General features: G+C 38.9%; 1 protein-coding gene across 1 annotated transcript in view; it reads left to right on the forward strand.

The window, feature by feature from the left end:
• Window positions 1–826: 826 nt before the first annotated feature.
• The window catches only part of fhdc1 (FH2 domain containing 1), a 32,778-nt gene continuing 9,517 nt past the window's right edge, over window positions 827–24,087 (forward strand). The window contains exons 1-5 of the mRNA XM_061730943.1: window positions 827–957; window positions 18,357–19,203; window positions 20,723–20,784; window positions 23,453–23,555; window positions 23,743–23,828. Coding sequence (XP_061586927.1) covers window positions 18,697–19,203; window positions 20,723–20,784; window positions 23,453–23,555; window positions 23,743–23,828 — 758 coding nt within the window. The 5' untranslated portion in view covers window positions 827–957; window positions 18,357–18,696. The remainder of the gene's footprint in view (window positions 958–18,356; window positions 19,204–20,722; window positions 20,785–23,452; window positions 23,556–23,742; window positions 23,829–24,087) is intronic.

Below are 24,087 nucleotides of genomic sequence, written 5' to 3' on the forward strand. Positions count from 1 at the left end.
CGATTTAGTTATTATACACTGCAAAAACTCAAAATCTTAACAAGAATATTTGTCTTATTTCTAGTTAAAATGTCTAATTTTTAGTCAAAGAAAATCTCATTACATTTAAGACAATACTCAAAAACAACCATTTTCACCTGTTTCAAGTAGATTTTCACTTAAAATAAGTGGAAAAATCTGCCAGTGGAACAAGATTTTTTTGCTTGTAATGAGAAGTTAAATCTTGTCCCACTGGCAGATTTTTCTACTTATTTCAAGTGAAAATTTACTTGAAACAGGTGAAAATGGTCAAATAATAAGTTATTTTTCTGGTGATGACTCTTGTTTTAAGTGTAATGAGATTTTTTGACTAAAAATGAGACATTTTAACTAGAAATAAGACAAATATTCCTGGTAAGATTTTGAGTTTTTGCAGTGAGCGACACTGCATTTGAAAAAGTTCAAATTTTCTTGACCACACAGATAAACTACATAGCAGACTTCTGTGATGAGTATTTGCTGGACGTGTTGATTGATACTCTAGTTAAGTTCTGTGACTCGTAACCTTGCCATACCTTAGCTTCCACTGAATTGACGCCACTGCTTAGCCCACATGAATACACCTGACCTGAGCTTATTCATCATCACCACTGCCCGCTGCTCTTCAGTTGCACCAGCGGTCGTCCTTGGTCACAACAAGCCGCCGCCAGTGGTGCGCGCGGCCGCGGAGGGAGCGTGCCCGCGCCTGCTCCACCTGGTCCAATCAGGTGCGAGGAGCTGCCGGCCCCGCCGCCGTCACAGCTGCTGCTGCTCCGGCCGCACTGTCTGCGCTGCGGCTCAACAGAGACGCCGGCGGCTCACCTGAGCGGCGCATAACCTCCAAGTGGAGACGCGTGTCGTCTGGAAAAACTATCTGCTACTAACTCCAACCGCGTCGGAGCGGATATACGTGTCCCGACGAGCCCTCTCATCCGCCCGGTAAGTGAGGCAGGACAGCTCCGCCGCATCATGCTGCTGCTCCTGGACGTTAAGCCTAATTTATGGTCCCGCGCTAAATCGACGCAGAGCCCTACGGCGTTGGGTACGGCGTAAGGTACGCGGCGACGCGCACCGTACGTAGGCTCTGCGTCGGTCTCTACGCGGAACCATAAATAAGCCTTCAGACGTAACTCTGCTGTGGAAAGTCACTGTACCATGAAACACATTTGTGTTCAGATGTTAAGGTTTAAGGTTTAAACTTGTATCTGTTTGAAGCGCTACGGCGAAACAAATATGAAGTGTCCTGCAATGCAGTCCAGGTCCAAAATGACATCATTCTGGAGACTTTGTGTAGTTTCAGCATTGGATCTGTTGCTTTATTGTGTAATGTAATCCATGACAACGTAAACATGATGAAAACAGCTTTAATGTCAATATTTGAGGGTTTCTCTTCAGAGCTATACTCTTCTAAAGAGCTCGGTGTGTAGGCTATGTTATTACACAGTAATGTAAAAAGGTTCATCAGGTGTCAAATAGATTTTCAAGCAATGACTTGGCAATGTAATGTTATTTGTTGTGGTAATACTCTGGATATTTAAGGTGTCTTTTTAATTTTAAATTTTAGATTACTTGTTAGAGATTGTTTTGTAGAAGTCTACTTTTCAATTCTTAGAAAATAAAATGCTTTGTTCAATACAACTGTAACATGTACGTGATAACCCTCTTGAGTTTTATTTTTTCAACTAGTAGATTAGTTTGCAATTTGTATAAGGAAGAATATAAATGATTTTGAAAACAAAATAATTTGTTTAAAGGATGGCTCCCTGCAGAACCCCGTTTTTAAATTAAGACTTTGGATTGGATTGGAATTTGGACCCTAAGTTCTCTATTTAAACTCTAGCCCTCTACCTAATGAAAACAGGCAAAATGGTTATTTATTAGCTCAATTTTTAGACACTTTGGGACATTTTCTTAAAGGCAACCAAAACCTTAATGTGTACCTGGTTCAGTTGTTTGAACCTTTAATTTAATAGACATAAGTAACAAGGAAATTCAGTGTCTTTGCTGACCAGTTTCATTCGATATTGAATTGAATTTAACTGAATAATAGGTTATTTATCCCCGAAGTTAAATTGTGTTGTTGCAGGGGAAAGAACTCAGAAAAATATACAATAAAGTTAAAAAACAAAGTTAAATTGAAATGAACATGAGGTGACAAATTGTTGGATAGTTGATGTAGTTGAATCTCCAGAGATCATCATGAATGCATTGGAGTGTGGCATTGGTTTCTTGGCAACAGCTGATGACATAACAAGCAGCATCAGCAGGTAACACAGGTGAACTCTCTCAGTAGACAGCATCATTGGAAACTTACAGCCGGTGGTCCACAGGTTCTCCTTCACAGATGTTCAGGATTAGTAGTCAGCAAGCTCTGCAAGCACTTTTACTCAGATACTGAATGTTGTGTATGTTTCCGTTGCCCTGGTAACGCTGCAGTTGTTACAAATGGGGTTCTATGGCAGTTGGTGTTGGGGGATGTAGGCGCCTGTTTTTCTGGATGTCTGCTCTCTGGTTTTACTGTGACTGTTATCCAGTAAAGTTCAGTTGGATCCGTGTTCCGCTGTAGTGTCTCTTTTGTTTTCCAGACATAACACTGAAGTCAAGACCATGTTCAGCGTCTCCAACAACATAATGCTATCACCGACTCATATCTTCCCTGCAAGCTCTTCCATCTGACTTCCAAGGAGAAAAATCGTCAAAACCTCTTTCTTTTTGCTCTCCATTTTCCTTGAACTCTCGGTTTCAAGCCATCTACATTTGAGGTCTTTATCTACCCATCACTTGGTCTTTGGAAAGCTCAGCCTGCTGCTTTCAACTTCCCGTTGTCATAGATACCCATTATAACAAAGGTTAAAAAAAATGCCAAAAAGATCAGTAGAAATCCTCCAGGGGGGAACAGTATCCAAACCAGCATGGAAAATGTAAAAAAAAAAAAGAAATCATAGATTTTAGAAATAGGAGCTGAGTAAAAAATGTTAAGAACATACAAGTGCAATGCAGTTACAGAGCCACTGCAACCGTCTGCCACTCGAGTGGTGCTATTCTAGAAAGTGTTGCCATTGTTCCCAAAAAGTCTGGAAGAGAAGCCAAGAAAGACAGATCTATGTATATAAAATATAATATTCTGGAAGATTCCTAGGTCTGCAAGTTAATTGATGGCAGGTGAGGCTGTCAAGATTGTGTATATACAGTAAAAGGACCATCTAGGGTATCCTCAGTGTTTTCAAGAAAATATAGTTTGTGGTTGATCACTTTGTGCTAAACCCTCTCAGAGAAATGTCAGTCAGTTGAAAAATATTAACAGTACAAGATAATAATAATAAAAAAAAATGTCCTTTAACCTTTAAGGGCATAATATTGTTAGAAGATTTTAGGGGGCCATGGGAGAAAACCTCAGTGTACAAATACCAAGCCAGAAACTGATTGCTGTAACTGATCTGCTTGAGAAACCAGCTTGTTACTGTGATCAGTACGGCCATGCGGACACAGGAAGTCTTTGGAAAACCATTGTAACTTCATTCACTTCAGTGCTGCATCCAGTAATGTAACATGAATGTGGATTACAACATGAATGAAGTCTCAAGTGAACTCTGCTCAGAATCACCACTGGGTTCTCTGGACACAAGACCATGTCACATAAACGGAGAACGGACACATGGCCTGTGGCAAGATCTGTCTACGTTTCAGATCACTTTTGAAATAAATAAATAGACAGACAGAGTCTATAAAAAACAGATTTTGGTTTCTGCGTACAAAAAGTCAGAAGACCTTTTCCTTTTAATACCTTTCTCTGCACATGCCATGGCATCGGGTGCATCAGTGCCAATGGCATGGTTGGCTTCTCTAGCAGTAAATGAAGCATTGATGCAGGAATGTATTTTTACATTTTGGAGAGACATATTCTACCATCAAAGCAATTTTGTTTTTGTTGTTTCTCTCTGCATCTGTGGTTGTTTCACCAAGACATTGTCAGACCTCATTGTGCATTTGCAGCAGTGTGGTTTCAAACCCAGAGTATTTGTACTTGACTGACCTGCCTGTAATCCAGATCATTCTCTTGGAAATATATGTTGCATTATGAAGAGAAGTATCAGCATCAGACAAGCTTAGTAGTTGGCACTGTTACCTCCCTGCAGCAGGTTCCTGGTTTAACTCTGGGCAGGAATCTTTCTATGGGGAGCTTGCATGTTCCCCTGTTCTTGCATGGGTTTTCTTCAGGTCCTTCAGCTTCCTCCTGGAGCCTAAAAACATGTTTATCAGGTTAATTGGTGTTTCTAAATTGCCCTTAGGAGTAAATGTGATTGTTTGGTTGTTTGTCTTTATGTGGCTCTGTGGTAGACTGGCGGCCTGCCGGGGTGTACCCCTGCCTTTTACCCAAAGCGAGCTGTGATTGGCTCCGGCAGAACCCCGTGACCCTGAATTAAAATGAATGGGTGTAGAATAAGAATGAAACAGATTCCTCTTGTAAAAGTGACACAATTTGTGGTCTCATGATTCAAATGTAAACTCATAAGAAAGGGTGCAACATGCAGGTGATCAGGGTTTGAAACTAACACCCGTGCCAATGGCAGTGAAAATTTCTGTTTGGCAAGTAAATCGCAGAGGTTATCTGGCACACTGGTGGGTAAACGATTCTGCCATTAGGCGTTTTTAGATTATAGCCCGCTATTATCCCTGGATGAATGATGTGTGCTTAACCTGCTCGGGGCAATGTGATAGTGAGGTGTGTTATTGTCTCCCTAGCACATGAAGCCAAGTTGAGGGGAGGGAAAACCACTCAGGAGGCATTATTGAGTGGTACCACGTAACATGATGACCCACTATTTGGTCGGCTTCACCGGCTTCACCAAGATCAAAAGAGCTGGACGATGCAGGAGACGGCGGCAGATTCATGCTACTTAAAAACGAGATTTGTGTAGTGACTTTGGCCAAACCGTGTTGCACAAATATGACCAGCAGTGTCCCTCTGCCACTCCTGCTGTTGTGTTTGTTGAACGCAAATAACTTCTTTCTGAGGCTTTAGTTTGTTAGTGATCCGAGTTTCGGTCTGTCATTTCAGCAGCCAGTTGCACATTATGGCTCTGTAATATGTTGATTTATGACGTCCATGGCTCTGAGAATGAGGAGATCACAGACATCCTCTTTTGTTATCAACAAATCCCACCCACCACCTAGCGTCGCTTCTGTTTACATTAATCCTGATCTGCGATTTATAGCTCAGAGGAGAGTTACTGGCGGGGCCAGCTCGACATGCCACCCCTTGTCAATTAATGTAAAAAGGACAGGCGACACTAGATTTGAATGTTGGACATGGGGTATCTGCCGATGTAAAAAAGGGGTTAATGTCCCTCAGACACACACAGACACACTAAGATGTCATGATATGAGTTATAAATGAGGAATTCTGGAATTGGAAAGTCTGTTTATGGGAAAAGCTTTAGTATACAGTGCCTGCGAATGTACTTTGCAGTTTCTGCAGTTTTACTTGACTTTACATCGTCAGGTTTGTTATACCTTCATTGAGTTAGAGCTGTGCAGTCATGTTGTCGTGGTGTCACTAACAGAGCGTAATGCCCTTTTAGTTCAACATGTGTGGCTTTATAGCTTTGCCCCTGTGGGCTTTGTCTTGCACCTCAGACCACAGCTTCCTTGGCTTTTGTACACTTTTATACATGACCAGATGATTTAGGGAGCAATCTATTCAAGTGGTTGGAACAATACCACCATGAAAAAAAAAAGAGAGTATCTTCTTGGGTTAAGTAAGGGGGGAGATCGGTGTTACCTCCATGGTTGCTGTGGAAGCTGAGAGCAGCACTGAAAACTCAATTCTTTGACGTCATCTGAAGGAGGAAGATATTTGGGAGCTTGATTTATTTCTGTGGGAGTAGAAAGGGGCTGAATAGTTTCTCACAATTGGAATGTTCATCATTGCCCGAATATCTGACATGTTCTTGTAAATTCTGTTGTAGCCAACTCTGAAATGGTTGAAAATATGAGACAACAAAATGATGCCTCTTAGATTGCTTCTTAGTTGCATATTCGTAATGCTTCAAACTCCACCAGGTTCAAACACCCAACTGTCCCATTTGTCTGTTAAGGATAACCAGCATAAATAAGATCTTTACAGAAGATGATGAAAAAAAAGAGAGAAAAACTCACAACTGACACACTTTTTAAACTGGTCATTGCACAGAGGAGGTCCAGATGAATGACACTCTGGGGATTTATTTGTGTTTCTGAGGTCCGAGGGAGTAATTTTACCTGAGTGCATGAGTGTCTGCGGGTATTGTTTCACAGGTATTCAACTCTATCTTAATGAATCGTGTTGTGTCTCTGCGCTCTTGGGCAAACACTAGTCCCAAGTGTCATATAAACATGTTTGCATTCCCTCCATGTTACCTTGCAGTTGTCTCTATGGTGACCTGGTCGGCTTATTTGTCACCTTTGTCACCGCAAACCCTTTCAGCAAGTTCTTAAACCAGGTTTTCACTACTTGTGTTGTTATGCTCAAAGCTTTGTGATTAATCTCTACTGTAAGCAGCTGAGGCGGACTTGGCGTCAACGCTGCGCAAGGCTGTGAAGCCAAGAGGTAGATTTGTCCAAAGCTGATTTTGGCACCAGGCTCAGATTGCTGAAGCAACAATTGGAGCTAGAGGTGATGCAGACGCAGTGGTCTGCTGCAGGCCAGACTATGATCGCCTGTTCAGGAAAGAATAAACAAAAGAAGATTCAAAGCTCTGATTTTGATCTATAGCCTTACAGATGATATCTGTTTATATGTTCTACTGTTTTATATTATAGTAAGACATTCTTAGGTTGTTTTGTGATAGACTGTGTGCTGTCCTAATCGAAGGGGCACTTTAAAGCTTATGAGTTCATACCGGATATGATGTAGCAGAGTTTCTCTTTCGCATCATTGCGCTATTGAAATGTTTCAACTGACATTTGTTTGTCTTTGGATTAAATGCTTGTTTATTCTCTACATTGAAGGAATTGCTGAAGCACACCTCTAAAAAAACAAATATATTGCATAAAATAGGTATTGAAGCAGTCAGGGTGCACATTTCAGGAAAAGGAATGAGATAATGTTTTTTTAAAATAGCTGTGGATCATAGTTACAAATAAATAGTATGGTTTATCTAATAATCCTATTCATTAACTGTATCAACAGTGCTGAAACAACTCAGATCTCGCCATCGTCAGGAAAACATTTCTCAGGAATATTTGAGAGATCGTTTGAAAAATACCAACTTTCTATCTGCACTTCCTCCGTGGGCTTGCAGGTCATAATAGCGCTAGATTTGCTGCTGCTAAAATTTAAGTGGGTGACGTGCTCAACACATTTTTCTGCCAGGTCAGTTATAAACTGGATTAGTACATATTCCTTGTTTGTGTGAGATTTACACTGGTTTTATGAGGCGAATCCCATCCTGAGTTGCCGGTCAGCTGACAGGCTGCAGGTGAGGTGGTCATTCATATAAGTCTTAGCTGAGCCTGTCTGAAGCCTGTTTAAACAGTAATTGACATAGCTGGCTCGCGTGCTCTGCAAACTGACGGCTTTAATCTTCAAAATCTGAAAACCTTGTTTCAGACACAGGCTGTTATTAGCAGATTTATGTTAAGCTTTGGGGATACGTTGTGTTGGGGACTTCTGCACTGTATCTGCATGTAGTCTTTATGACATCCTTCGTCCCTCTACCGAGCAGGTTGTGGGGGGGGGGTGGAAGAGGGGTTGCAGAGAGAAAAAAGGATAGTTAAAAGTTTTAGGGTCAGGCTTAGATTGCTGTGCAGATGCATTTGTTTACAAACCTTCAGTGCGTCCGAAATGCCATACTAAACAGTATATACTAAAAAGTATACTTCAGTTCGGCACACTTTTGAGTAAATATTAGTAGTATGTTATTAATTCGGACGTACTACTCAGAGCGCACATATCACTTCCTGTCGTTGGGAGGAAGTGACGTGTCACAGCAGCAGTAGCAGCACCGCTACGCTACTTCCCGTTTATCCTGGCCGAAACAAGATGACACTGTATAATATTATTATATACGAATATTATAATTTTAATATTATATAATAATATTATCATACTTAATATTATACTTACGACATATACGTATCACTTAGCAACCAAACACCACTGCATTGCATTGTGGGAAGTTTCTGCTTAGCTAGTGTCCATCAATCCACACTAATACATTTCTCCGGGAATGAGTATGGATAGCGCATACTAGCGCATACTTGAGTACGTACTAATGTTTCGGACGCACAAAAAAATCTCACGTACTGTTTTTGCATACTCATTAAGGTGGAAGTATGCAATTTCGGACGCAGCCAATGTGTTTTGTTGATTTCTTTTATTTGCAGCGAGTTATTACCACCAGAAAGCAAAGTTGCACTTCTTAGGGAGTTAAATCTGTTTGGTGGTCCTGTACTGTTCTATTCCAGCTGCTTGTGTTTACCGCCATTTTACAGAAAACCTTAGACTGATGTATTCAAATTAACTCTTGTATTTCAGTATTTCCTGCTGTCTATTTAATTCTCACTCAGTGGCATATAGAACCAGGGTAGAAAATCAGCAAGATCTGCTATAAAGACAAAATATGTCCCTAAGTCAGGTGTTACACATCGTCATCTTGCAACTCATTTTGACTTGATAACCAGTAGTGAGGCAGCAGAGTACAATACCATAATTATTTGACATGGTCATTAATAAGAGCTTAAAGCATCTTAAATAGTCCTCTAGTGTATTGTACTTTTCTGTACTACATGGCCCAGAAACCTACATTGGCTTCCATTGCAGGGTCCTATGGTGCAATGTCATCGACAATTCCTTTGTTTTCCTGGTTTAGTGAAAGTAGGGAGCAGGTAAAAGAAAACCTGGAGAGGTGGAGGTATGCAGATATGTGGAGATGAGTGTGCAAGCAGGGTGGAGTGAGTGAAGAGTCAGGAGTTATCTGAGATGGAAGACTGGCAGGAAGGGTAAAGGGAAAGGTTTACAAGATGTCTGTGAGATCAGCCTTTCTATATGGCTTGGAGACAGCAACACGGACCAAGAGACAGGAGACAAGCTGGCGGCATCCCTGAAGATGTTAAGGTTTTCTTTTGGAGTGACGAGGATGGAGGCCTTGGAGATAACGTAATAAAGGCTGAATTAAGATTGTTTGGATACATAAAGAGGAGGGATAGTGAATACATTGGCATAGGAATATGGGAGAAGGAACAGCAAGACAGGAGGAAAAGGGAGAAGACCAAAGAGAAGATCAATCTGGATGTTGTATAAGAGGATATGTGGTTGGTTGGTGTGACGGAGGACGATGTATAATTTAAAGTGAGATGGAAACAGATGAAAACTGTGGCAACACCCAATGGGAAAAGCTGAAAGAAGAAAAATAAGCAGATGTATACATTTTGCATCTGCTGCATCATACCATCAAAAAATGTGCAGAATCTTGTTCCACCTAGTTTTTGGTGCCTCGGTCTTGAGCTGATGAACTTGTGATGGAAATGTTGAGTTTCACATGGCATGACGTGCTACGCTGTACCTTGACCTTATTAAACATTTGTGCCTCACGCTCAAAACAAATGGCACCTTGTAATAATCTCCTTAAAAACGGTTTTACAGATTTGAGACTGGGAAAAATGTTGAGTTCTGTTTGAGCCATTTTAATCCTCAGTACGCAAGCTAATGCACTGTGCACTTATTTCTTTAAACGTCACGTGTTTGTCACACCAACTTCAAAATGTTAACCAAACCCATTCAGTAACATTGTGTAGCGCTCTGAATGATTTCCTAAGATTACTTTAAATTTTCAGTTGATTGAAGGAGCAGCTCGGACGTCCTTGCAGATAAAAGCGTAAAAACTGTCACTGATGTCTTTGCCGAATCAGAATCCTGTTCTTGAGCAGATTAGTATAATTTTATCATTCAATTGTGTATAATAAAAATAGGTCTTAACTTTTTTTGAGAACTATATATACATATATTTGTTCATCTTTTTTTCAGTAGATGTTGGGAATATTTCTCTGAACCCTAGTTTAGGGTATAAAGTTTCTAGTATACAGGTAACCTGCCTCTTACTTGTTTAGAGATGCTGCTTAGGACAGCAGCAGATGGGTTGGAGGAGAGGTTATTCATGGTGGTATGAATAATTCACTTGGTCAGGATTTGCCAGGGTTTACTCAGAAAATACAGACATAGAAAGTGCATATGCCAATCTTTGAAAACATTTGATAAATCCAGGATTTACAGAATAATAGGTTCCTTGTCTACAGTTTTTGCCAATGAGACGGCTTTTTTTGAGGGGGTCAATGTGGGGGCTGGGTCGTTCTAAGCTCTCTACTGGTAGTTCTCCTGTTATACAACCAGAGGCACGAGGCCATGAATGACCAGTCATTTATCAGATATTTAATCATTTGTTGAATTTTGTGAGGTTAAACACACCTTGAAAAGAGAAATTGATAGAGAAGTGAAACAAACTTTACATGATGAAACTGCACTTTGTTTAAGGATGAGATAGCTGTCCTGTTGGGATTTATGTAAAGAGACAATCTGTATGACTTGAATACATTAGCAGTCCTGCTGTAGTCACTCACCGTCTGCATATTAAGATGTCTTTTTGTATGCTCTCTGTGTTTTGCTACAGCTCCTCTGTTTTTAGATGTTGGTACCAGTAGCCTGGTCAGTGTGTGTTTTTATAGACTATGTTAGTATGTGTGTGTGGGCTGTTGGAATAATACATTTTTCTCATTTTATTGTTTGTCCTATTTACTGTCAACAAACCATGGAAATCCAAGAGATAAGACAGCGCTGCAATTAGAGTTCCCAAATGAACATGAAATCCTCCTCACTTTGTCCAAGGAAATACAAACAAATGCAAAATACACATGGTGAGATTCACATAGTGTGTTCAGATTGTTTTACACTGCTGCAGCTTTATTTAATATGTAAATCCCTTTCAATGGCTGCAATCTTGGCATCCTTATCAGGATAGTCTGGCTCTCCTTGAATAAAGAACACAACACAAACATTTAATTTAAAATTATGTATATGTATATATATATATATATATATATATATATATATATATATATATATATATATATATATATATATATATATATATATATATAGATATAGATCAGCCCATCTGTAGCCAGGTGCCTGTCTACAGATGTCTACAGGTGCCCAAACTGAAATGTGGGTTTTGTGCATCATTGAAGTGTTGCAGCTGAGAAAAGTTAAGGAGTTTTTAACTTTCTATGCGTCGATGATTTCAACCAGTCAAATTATGGCTATAAAGTATGTGGCTTATTTGTGTCGCAAAAATGAAGAAATTTGATTGGTTGTTTATGGTATGACAAAGGCATGCCACCCGTTGAATGTTACTGCGAAGCTGCTATGTGAGCGTATCGTTTTTTGATATAAATTTGTGCTAAAGATTGGTTTATCGATCCATAAGCAAAAAATTGCCGTTCAGCCATGCATAGCTCTGCTTAGGGTACGCCAGTTAAAAAAGAAGTATGATACAAACTTGATACGCTATTCAAAGAGCCTGCTTATTAGCACTAGTATACATAAAAATGGATGTGGCTTCTTTTGTGCCTCATTTACGCTGAAACAAATGTAGTAGACACACTAAACAAAGAAGAAGGATTGAAAAACATCATTACACATTGACTCATTGTTATAAAGTTATTTACACGGTGGGCTGGTGATAGGACTTACTCTGTCTCAAAATTAACCTTTTCATAGAAATCCATGTTGTTTAATAAAGAGTAAAAGTTGTTTAAACTGGCAATGACTTTATTTGAAGATGTTTTTTAGGTGGAAATGTAAATAAATAGGGGTTCATAGAAATTAAGATAATCACTGGGACTAAATTCAGCATAAGCATGTTGATATTTTGCTCATCATGCAAGGGTTGTTTTGGGTATCATTTTCAGGGAGGAACAAGGAAAACTAAAGGGATGAGACGTGCAATACAGTAACTTTTACCAGAGAAGAGACGGCACTAAACAACCAGATGTAAAAAAACAGGGGTTGTTAAGAGAGTATTAAGTTATTAAAATATTTAAAGTGAGAGCAAGTTGCTGTGCCTGTTTTATATAATGTTAAATGGATTGTCTGGCTTTTGATCAGATGAAACGACTAAAAGACCTCAGAATGGGCTGAACGCAAATTTTATTGACTGAGCAGTTTATCGAAAAAACTCAAAACTTCAGTTGTGTAACATAAATATGTTATATGTGTATTCATGGGTAATAAATGTCAACAACTGAAATCCTAACACAGGCTGCCCTGTCACTAACAATGTTTGGAGAAAGTCAAAACAAGGTGGTTGGAAGCAAACCGGACCGGCAGCAGCATCCTACTGAGCACTACGTAATCTGTCCTCTGCTAACGAGCATTTCCATGGTAATGATGATGGAGCAGAAATTCCCTAATCCTTTGAGAACACGTCTCTTTGCCCCTAAGATGTGAGTCTCTGCAGGGACCCGCTGACCCTCAGGAAATTGAAGTGAAGTTAGCAACAGGGGATTATTATGGCAAGCGACGTTGCCTTAACCTTCACCAATACACAATGGAGAGTTAGAGTAGGTTGTGTTTGTCTTGGATTTGATGGCTGCCTGAAAACCTGTTGACAGTTACCTCAGGTTAAAGTCCTTTTTACCTCTACTGGATTAGTTTTTTTAATAGAACAGAGGGAGAAAAAGTTATATATAGAGTTGCTTGTTGCTGTTGGACACACACAGAACCCATAAAGACCTATGATCCTGAATATCTCCTCAGATAAACAACATTAAACTATGTTACTTTATGTTTTGAGTTTGTCTTTCATAGATTTTGAGTTAAGGTGCCTAATTTACCTTGTATTTTGCTTTCATTAAAATAAGTCTCCAGGATGTTCCCAACTGCATAAAAGACAGACTGATCTTTCATTTTCTCTTCGTTAAATGATATCCCATGAAACGGCAATTACTGAAAGAACAACAAAAGTAATTTAGGAGATGTGAAAATATAATTTAGCTCCATAATGAATGAACCACACTAAGTCTTAATAAACTGTTACAATTGCTTCCATGTCTTTACATTTTTTTGGAGAATTGTGATTCACTTCAGTTGGATTTAATTTAATTCAGTTCATTTGAATTCAGTTCAGTTAAAACTCAATTTAATGCATCACTGTGTTGAGTAGGGGATGTGCAGTGTAGTCCATTATTTTGCTACATAACATTCATTTTAACTGTGTTGAGAAATAAGGCTTGAGTGAGTATTTTTAAACATCGATACGCCTGCACCTACAAATCAATTCATTTTAGTTTCCATTGCTAGCAGTACTATTTTTACCCTGGGTTTATGGTGTTTTTACAAAACTGGAATTACGTCCAGTACCCACTCCACCTCCCTGGAAACAAGCCTGTAAGTTTTGACAGCATGAAAGTTTTACGTTGTATCATGGAGCCTGTTTTTGGAACCACAACCCCCTGTAATAACAAAGCAAGTTATTACAGTTATTACACATTGAGCGAGAAACCAGATTTTAGGCAGTCTAGTCAAATCTGTCAGTCTTGGCTTTTTTCTTCTTCCTTTTTTTGCAATCCAGCGGTTACTTGATAAATGTATGTCTTTCAAAAGAAAAGAAGAGGTTTACACATGTATAATCTTTCAGATAGGCTTGCATGCATGGCTGCCCGTGTCGCTGTGCGTGTGATATATTTGATGACTGTTCCTTTCAAGGAAAAGCAGTTTTTTGAAACCTCCACATTGGCTTCATTTTTCAGCCCTGGAGGTTGTTGTTTGAAGCCCATGAGAATAGAAAAAGAACCCCACCCAGATCAGATTAGTCTGGTTGGACTTGACGCATCTTGGTTGCAGACCTTTAAGGACCTCTACTTCAGATATCATAACTACTACTAGCCTATAATTACCAGGTTTACCCCAACAGTTTTTACAACAACTACTACTACTACTACTACTACTACTACTGTCATTTAGGAGACACTTTTATCCAACGCGATCTGAGAGAACAACACAAACAAGAAATTACATAGGAGGGTACAGCTGGATATGTGCTGGTCAGACTGCTGTGAATCCAGTTGGACACAGGTGCTGCCATGCCAGTTCTCGAATGTATTTATTTATTTTTTTGTTTCCTTGCCGCCCAATACAGCAACAGTCCCTTTATACAAGAAATCTACATCTTAAAAAAGTGCATGCAGCTTACTCAGTGCTGAGTCATGCAAAGAGCTGGACAAATCTCCTAACTAATTCTGATGAGCAGAGAAGTTTACTAGATGTAGAAGTGCTCCTTAAAGAGCTGAGTTTTTAGCTTGCTCCGAAAAGTAGGTACCGTACATAACCTGCAATCGGACAGAGTTTGGTAAGTTGTTCCTCCATCAGGCAACAGTGGAGGAGAAGAGTATCATCTGTTGTAGGGGAGCTGTAGTCTGAATTGTTTGAATTTATTTAAAGTAATCATAATTACCATCAAAACTGTGTAAGAGCTTGTTTTGTGAAACTGGTGGACATTTTATATAAGTACATCCCTGCAAATGTAAGAAGCATGTTCCTAGTATGTGTGTGTAGCTTTCTACCACAGTTTACCAAATGAACCAGTCAAGCCCACGTGACCAAAGGATCCAAATCCTCATCAAAGGCTGTTTTCGGTTTAGATTGGATGCAGTTTGAAGGGAAGCGGAAAGGGAGGGAAGTTATACTCAAAATTAGTGACTTATCAATTATCCAAATATTGCAGATTCCTTTGAATTGGATATTATAGTACCGTAAGAGTGACACAATTGCAATTTTCCTGAGATGCACTTTGGGAGAGGCCTCAACCCATGTGCGGTTGAAGGTTAATTATTTTCCTCCTCGTGGTAATGCTGTCCTTTGACATAGGCTGTTACCTGTCAGATAGTAATGATCAAGGGTGGGCGTTCCCTGTCTCTAATGAAGATTGATGGTAGCAGGATTGCCTCAGAGTCGACAACAAGTGGACCTTTAGAGGAAGTTATGCATTCATTCATGGCAGCTGGTGGGTGTGTGGGACCACCTCTCCCTGCTTTCTTTGCCTCTGGTCTTCTCCGTCTTATGTTACCGGCAGATGGGTTTTTGCGCCTGTAAATCATGTTAGGCTAATGATGTCAGCTGCCTTGCTGTGGCTTCGTGCAATGTGATGTGTCATGAAATGATCACGATATCATCACAAATCAGTTAATGACACTGAACTCATGGTTACTGGAGCTTTGCACCTCCAGCCTGGGCACATTAAACCAGAACACTGCATATAAAGTCTGGTCACGGGTTTAAAATAATGACTTGCCGGGGCCCTGGATAGCTCAGTGGGTTGAGCAGGCGCCATTTGTGGAGGCTATAGTCCTCGTGCAGGCAGCGCAGGTGCGAGTCCCGGCCTGTCGCTCTATACTGCAATTTCTCCCCCCTTCTCTCTACCCGTTTCCTGTCTACCTATGTTCTCAAGAAAGGCCACTAGTGCCACAAAAACCTTTAAAAAAGTAAAAATAATAATGACTTGCTGCTTAAGAAATGTGTGTTTGTGTGTGTGTGTGTGTGTGTGTGTGTGTGTGTGTGTGTGTGTGTGTATGTAAGTATGTATGTATGTACCGGTATATGTATGCTTTTGGCAACAATGGTTGCCAATAAAGCCAATTTGACTTATGTATATATATATATTAGGGCTGGGCGATATGGACCAAAAGTCATATCTCGATATTTTCTAGCTAAATGGCGATACTTGATATATATCTCGATATTTTTTCTGTGCCTTAATTGGGGTTTCCCCCAAAGCATTATAGCATAGCATCTCTGTTAGCTTCATTTTTTTCTGAGGCAAACCCTTAAAAAAACAGTTCAGTTTTAATACAAAGCCTCGTGCCAAATGTCACACAGGTACCTTTATTAACAGAGGTCTGCACAATATCAAAATGTATAAAACAAATGAAATAAAAATAAACTGCCTGCATATATAGAATAAAAATGCTTCTTGAATAAAATAAAACAAATATCCCTTTCCTGCATAACAATTAAATTAAAATACACTGTGCAATTAATACAATGTAGACAGTAACAGGCAGACTTTTCCACTGAGGTTGCCAGTTGTGCAAATAACAAAACATTTGTGCAAATCTCAAATAAAACATTCAAGTCAATTTGTCACAAAATAAGCTATATCAAAATCATTAAAAAAAAAAATGTAAAAAAAAAAATATATATATATATATATTTTTTTTAAATCGATATAAACGATATTGTCTCGTACCATATCGTGTTTGAAAATATATCGATATATATTAAAATCTCGATATATCGCCCAGCCCTAATATATATATATATATATATATATATATATATATATATATATATATATATATATATATATATATATATATATATATATATTTTTTTTAAAGTACATTTATGAATGGATAGCCCTTTTAGATGAATCATCTCGTTTTCGAGGGGGTCCAACAAAAAACATACAACACAGTACAAAACAGTTACATACAACATACATAATACATAAGGCTTTAGGCATATGTATGTATGGAAGTGAGGTCAGTTCACTGGTGTTAAAGTAGGTCTTTTAAGAGCTATATTTCTACAGTATAAGCAGCAGTTCATTACATAAGAAACTAAATTTAACTGGTGCTTCATATTTAATAGACACGAAGGCTTTTAATCTAATCTCATCTAATCTCATAAAAAGCAAATAATTGTTTTTTTTAAAGCTTCTGGGGTGATAATGAACACTATTAAGAGATATCGAAGCCACTCATGAGGCGTCTCTTCTGTGTTTTCTCCTTGGTCTGTTGTGGAGTGGCCTCAAGATGACTCTGTGTGAGGTCAGATGTTCTCAGAGTCTCATAAATGAAGCATGAATGACAGAGCGGTCCACCTCTCAGGACACGTCAGCTGAGTGAGCAGCTTGGTGTTGGCAACATGAGGCGATTTGTGACGTCTGCTTTATGAATTAGTAACCAACGCCGGGTTTCAGGTGGACCAGGCTCTGACCCAGTGGGAAGTTATAAGCAAGATGTTGAAGGCAAGTTTTGATTCCAGAAACCCCCGGATAGTGGGTTTTCCTCTCTAAAACTAGTTTTTTTCTTCAAGTGAGGTGAAAACAAAGGATTTAAGCCCCCCCCCCCCCCTACAGACGAGTTTCAGATCACTGTAGCCATGTTAACATTGAGTTATTTCTTCTAACAAAACAAAGTTTCCCACCAGCTGAGAGCTACGGTGCTGCAACTGGTTCAACACAGAGAAGAGGGGGAGGACTCAGCTGCTTAGACAAGGGGGGGGGCAGAAAGGCAAAGTTGTAATCTAGTCTTAATTTCTAATTCATTTCTTGTTTTAAGTGTGTATTAATTGGAGCTTGTGCCCTGTGTTGTGTCTGCTGGTCCAGCTGTGCGTGGAAGTTAGTTGTGCATGTGATTCCCAGTCATATAGTAGTAGACGTTGAGCAGACGTCCAGATTTACATCTGCTAAGTAGATAACCTTCTGTAATTTAAAAATCTTTTCCATAAAGACAAGAATAAGAGCCCTTGTTGTTCCAGACTGCTGTGAGACAGAAAGTGGATTAATGATTAAAATTCCCTCCAGCAAAGTAAGAGATTAGAACTGTTATGAAGGTGTCTGTTTCCTAACCTAGCGGTATGACTCAACTGTCTTTTAAGTTGCTTTGTCACCTGTCATTGTTTTTTAAATCTCAAATTTATTTTATCATACGTTTATTGTAATGGCACTGCTTGGTGAAAGGCAGCATATTGATAGAATACATGACCACCTGGAAGCTGTTTTTCAGTATGTACTCCTCTGATTTAAGCTGAGAAAGTCTCACTCTGTTAAAGCGGTTCTTTTAGAAAACTTTATCTAATGTTTTTTTTCTTCGACATATTTTCTTAATTTTCACATTGAGGTCTGTTTATGTGTTTGATGCATAACCAGCCAGAAACAACTGCATTACATTTATACTTTTGTAATTAGGCTTTCATTTTTGTCTTAATTTGCCGTTACATAAGTTGTCTTTCTTAGTGCCCCACCAGATGAAAAGTGTTTGAAAGTGACACCACATTATATAACAGAAGCTAAGCTGTGTGTGTAACTTCACTGACCATTATACACCTCACAGCCTGACTTCAAAGCCCTTCAACACCAGAAAATAAAAAGGATTTGCCATTTCCCTCACTGAGACATTGTCTGGGTACCCCTTCTCTTTTGATTTGCTGAACCCCTTAGTTTTCTCTAATTTCAGATTGTCCATGATGACATGCATGAATACCTCAGTGTAATCCTGTCTTGTGTTTGTTGCTCTTATAGCTCCATGGCCATTGTCGCCCTCTGTCCCCTTCCCCCGGAAGGTGAATTACAAAGACCACTCAGCTTATTGGACGATCGTCGGAGAGATGGATATGGACAGAATCAAACGATGTGCTACCTTCATTGTGATTAGATGACGGGACAGCGTTCTTCTTGCAGCAGTGAAAGAACATGCTGCAGTACTTTGACGTTTTTCAGAACCGATGAACACAAAAGAAAGAAACAGAGTCATTCTCTGGAAATCATTTTCGATTGACAAGAACTACTGATCAGTTAGTTTTTCAGTTTGTATATCATATGCCCTCAGCATAGAACTGTATGCTGAGTGTTACCCCCTGTGATGCTGGTTATGAGTTGTTCATCCACATCCAATGAGCCAGAGAGCTGCAGCAGTGGGGGGAGCGGCTGCAACACTTCCTCCATCACTACCTCTGATCCATTATCTATGTCTGGACAGACCAACGGCACCTTGGCTTCTCTTAGCGATGTCCCTGATATCACCAACCAAGAAGCTCCGCCTCCCCCTCCGCTACCACCTCCACCTCCAGGGGCACCCCCACCTCCTCCGCCGCCGGCAACAACATCCATCAACCACAACACGAGGAAAAAGCGCCGTGTGCGCAGCTTCTTCTGGAAGCCCATCCCAGAGGAGAAGGTGCGTGGGAAACCGAACATCTGGACCCTGGCGGTGCGACAGCAGCAGTACCAAATAGATGTTCGCTCTGTGGAGGAGCTTTTCGGGCAACAGGAGGAGGCAGTAGCGGGTTTACGTGGCGCAGCTGCAGCAACTGGAAGCTCGGCTCGTGTTTCAAGATCTCGCTCTTTTAAGGAGAGCAGCAAGGATGAAGTGAGTGGAGTCATGAAGATTGTTGACCAAGTGTTTATACTAACTCTTACTAGAAGTTTGCGGAGTTAAAACAGACCTTTATATAATATATATATATATATATATATATATATATATATATATATATATATATATATATATATATATATATATATATATATATATATATAGGTAATGTGTATATATATATATTAGGGGGAAAAAAGTAGCTGTCCATGGTACTGTTAACTGTTAGCATTCTGCTACCAGTGGGAAAGATAAATGACACTAGGGCTGTTCGATTAATTTTAAATCGTAATCGCGATTATGTAATTAGAACGATGTTAAAACGTGAAACTCGTAAAATCGATTTTTCACTTTTTTTTAATTTTTTTTAATTTTTTTATTTTTATACCTTGTCTGCACACATATTAATGATTGATACCATATTAATGATTGATGGAAATGCCTCTCAATACCTGCGACAAGTGCCCCATCGGAGAGGCTCTTTAGTGTAGGAGGGGGCGTTGTAACATGCCACCGGGCATCCCTCAAGCCAGATGCGGTAGACCGGCTCGTGTTCCTTGCAAAAAACTTGCAAATGTGAATAGCAAATGTAATGACTGACTTTACACACCTCTACCTCCTTCATGGGTTGCATTATTATTTAGCATGCAAAGACCCAATTTAGTTTAATTAGAAAATGTCTTGTTTTATTTAATTGGTAATATAACTTACTGTATGTTTGCAAGTGCTGATTTGCTGATTTTTTTTTTTCAGAGATAAAACTTTATATTTTATTATATTTTTTAAAACTTTTTTTCAACTTATTTTACAGAGTTTTGCACTTTATTCATTAGTTTTTGGTTTAATAAGAGCAAAGTTTTCACTTAAAGCCCAATGGGGCAAATGTTCAATAAAAAAACAGCATATTTGAAATAATTTCTTTGCCTTTTGTCAATTCACAAAATAATCGTAATCGTAATCGAAAATCGTATTTTGAGAGAAAAAAATCAAGATTTTATTTTTGGGCAAAATCGAACAAAATCGAACAGCCCTAAACATGTCGTTTTGGGATTGGGTAGAGTTTGTAAGGTTTTTAAGTGGGTATTTAAAATAAGATCAAGATGCACTTCAGTCAATTAATCATTTCAGTATTACATAATGATATACCGTTATTTATAGGGTGCTTAAGTTAACTATAGACCTACGGTATCTTTACAGTACTTATCCCTCCTTTACCACACCTATACTCAGTGTCATTAGTTCAAACAGAGGAGTCTTATTGCATACAAAAGCTGTAATTAGGCCTTTTTGAAAATGTACATAATCACCTGTTCAAGGAAGGTACATGTTGTTGTTTATGTAGGAGATGTGAAGCACTCATGTGGCTCAGGGGACTCTCATTGTCCCTGTTTTGCTGGATGTTCCTGAGACAAAAACAACAGTGAATATAAAACAAACTCTTGTTTCCACGTGAGCTTGCCTGCAACTTTATAAAGTCAGGTAGAAATCTAAATGTCTTACGCCTTTTTGACAGATCAGCATCCTCGACTCAAAGAGGGGGATGAATGTGGGCATTTTCCTCAAGCAGTTTAAAAGGTAAGTTCCTCTCCTCTTCATTTCATGGCCTTTGGCTTGATTTATTGTGTATATCATATATTGCTGGTTTGTGTGTAGAAAAAATGTGCTTACCGGTACTTTGAAGATGATTTCATAAGTTGAACCTTATCCATAATGTATCATTTCCATTTCATGTTGTCCTCTACTAAGTACACCCCAAGGTTGAAGAACACTGGTCTAAACCAAACAAATCATCTGAACCAGGGTCCTTTAGATGGATGAAAACAAAACTGAGCTTTTTGACCAAAATACAAAGCACCACATTTGGCCAAAACCAAACCTGACATATCAGCACAAACACCCACTTTTAAGCATGATAGTGAAGGATTGATGCTTTCATCTTGTTTTCAGTCACAGGGCCTTGGCACATTGCAATATTCGAGACAGCCATGTCTCATTTTCTGCATACATATTAATGGTTAATCACTTGGTACAAACTTAAAGCATATATATGCATTTTAATATATAATCAATTTAATATATAACATTTATATATATATATATTTTTCTGCGATGGACTGTCGATCTGTCCAGGGTGTAACCCCTGCCTCTCGCCTGAAAATTAGCTGGGATAGGCTCCAGCAGACCCCCGTGACCCTGCAAAGGATAAAGCGGGTATAGATAATGGATGGATGGATATATATATATGTTTTTTAAATATATATACACACATTTTTTTATGATTAACATAAACATATGTGAGGGGGGGTCGGGGGGGGGGGGGGGGTGGCATCCGCTGCTAGTCTGAAATGAGAAAAACACAGGGGGGAAACGCACAATGGGCACACAAGCCTTTGAAATCTGTAAGAGAGAAAACAAACCAACAAACAGACACGAGAGTGTGTGTTTTTGTGTTTAGATCATTTTTCCAATCTTGTATATGCACGATACATATTGCAAATAAGCTGCTGTCAGTCTTGGAGAGGACTTGCCAACATTCATTTCTGGGTAAAAGAAAGAAAAATATTTAAAATAAATAAATATCACTGCTCAACTCATTGTTTTGTTTTTTGAGGCATATAACACTACTGCTATACAAAAGAAAAATACTCAGTTTTAATTTGCATTTATAAGATTTGTCTTAAAAAAGAGAAGATTTAAGTCAGTAAAAATGATGGTAATTACAGCCAGATACAATATCTTTTGTAACTTAACAGTACTCAGGACTCTTGTTTATGATGAATTTGTTCCAGAAATCTCAAAAGGTCAACAACTAGTCTTAGCACTTTGTGACACAGGTTGTTGGAGCACAGGGCAGTAAGTATGTTAGGAGTCTGTTTCCATGACAATCTATTTGCATGGCTGTCCACTGTATTTTAATGACATTTGACTGAGCTATTTTGCAATGACCTCATCACAGGGAGTGTTTATTTATGTTTGGTGCTTTTTGATTTAGTTTTCCTTTTGTATCATGTTATTTTCTTTTAACCATTACAAGCAACCACACTGTCCGATCTATATCTGTATACAGTATGATCCTAAAATGTACAGAAAACTAAAAATCTGAGCCAAATTTAATTTAGAAAAAGGTCAAAAGTCCGTACATGTATACTCTACATAGGCATTCGTATCAGAAATATCGGAGTATTTTACTGGTTTCCATCTAAGGTATCTTATGCCATTCTTTTATCAACTGGAGCACCTGTTTTAATTTGCAAAATAAATGTGCCTTAGAAGTGCTGACCATTTTAAGGCCACGAGGGAGCTTTAAAATGCTTCTGTGAGATCAATACCCATATCTAAAAGTATTTTTTACTGTTGATTGTAAAGACCAGTCCAGTCATGTAGTTTAAACCCTGAGTGAGTGGTGTACTGCACTGAAAACTCACTGACTGAAATTCAAACATTGGTTCTACCCCCTGTATTCACTGAATTTTTATCTAAACATTTCTACTTTTACAAAAACTGAAAATGTATTTGCAGCCGTGCAATAAGACTGATTTCATTGACCTTAAATTGCTGAAAACCTGCATATTGCGCCGCTACAAACGCATGTGTGACTCTAAAAAAACATGTCAAATAAAATTGTATTATTACCTTTCTTTCAGACAAATCACTTATCACTCATTGTATTGAAACGCCAAAGCTAAAAGTAACCCCTCATGCTAATTTAAAGTCTTACAAAATGATGTGTCAACTTGCTAGATATAGATAGATCTGGTTTTTGGGGTATAGTGTTATCATGTGATGTTATGTGTGATTTGTAACGACTGTCTCTCTTAGCAGCTGCCTGTCTGAGCTGGGGAACTCAAAAAGCTTTTACATAAAGTTTGATCAACAAAATAAAACATTTTACGAATTGATTTCAGTAGCCCAACAAACAGACTCTTTAAGCTGCATGCATTCTTCAGCTTAGTTTGTATTTTGAGTTTGCATGTTTAAATCTATTCAGATTGTATCAGCACATCTGAAAAGTCTCTCAATCTAAATTGCCTTTGAAATACATTATGAACTGTCATAGAGATAGTGATTTCCTTTATATCGTTGTAATTCTTAACATTGCGACTTTGCATATTAAGGACATCCAGCCAGACAGGAACATCTATCTCAGGAACAGTTTTCTTTTGTGCCATTGTAAGGACACCCAGCATTCACAGAGAGCAGCTGTGCAATTTAGCAGTGATCCTGACGGGAATCTGTCTTTCAGGTCCAACCACTCCATTGTTGAAGACATACGGCGAGGAGAGGGAAAGAGTTATGGAGCAGAGCTGCTCAAAGACTTGCTCAAGCTCCTACCTGACACTGAAGAGGTCTGTGTGTGCATGTGCATGTGTTGCTTTCTTTCTTTAGTTTTGGATTTTCTTTTGTTTGTTTTGTATCTGTCTGGGTTGCTTGTATAAAAGTATGAATAACATGAATGATGATCAAAGACAGTTTATGTGGTTTAAAAACAACAGATCCTGCTGAACTTCCTTTTTCTCTTTATTTTCTCTGCAGATCAAGAAACTTCAGACGTTTAAAGGGGATCCAGACAAGCTGACACTGGTTGATTCCTTTATGTTCCTCTTAATCCAGGTACCACGGTACGTTGATTTCAGTAGTTACTCACTGTGCGGTCGAGTTTTAAAGCAAAGGGGAATGTGAAGTCAGCAGTTTAGCGGTAAATGGAGGATGGAGGGTTTATTCTGAAATGCTCTGCGTAGTACAGACGTTTGTGGTTTTGTGTGAAAATTTCAAATACTCCAATCCTGACTTGTTCATTTCACTAATAAGAAGAGATGTTTTTATATTTTGTTGTAATTAGAAAAATGCACTTTTGAAGCCAATTTTCTGCAAAGCCCC

This window comes from Cololabis saira, chromosome 1, assembly GCF_033807715.1.
Source record: "Cololabis saira isolate AMF1-May2022 chromosome 1, fColSai1.1, whole genome shotgun sequence".
NCBI classification, from domain to species: domain Eukaryota; kingdom Metazoa; phylum Chordata; class Actinopteri; order Beloniformes; family Belonidae; genus Cololabis; species Cololabis saira.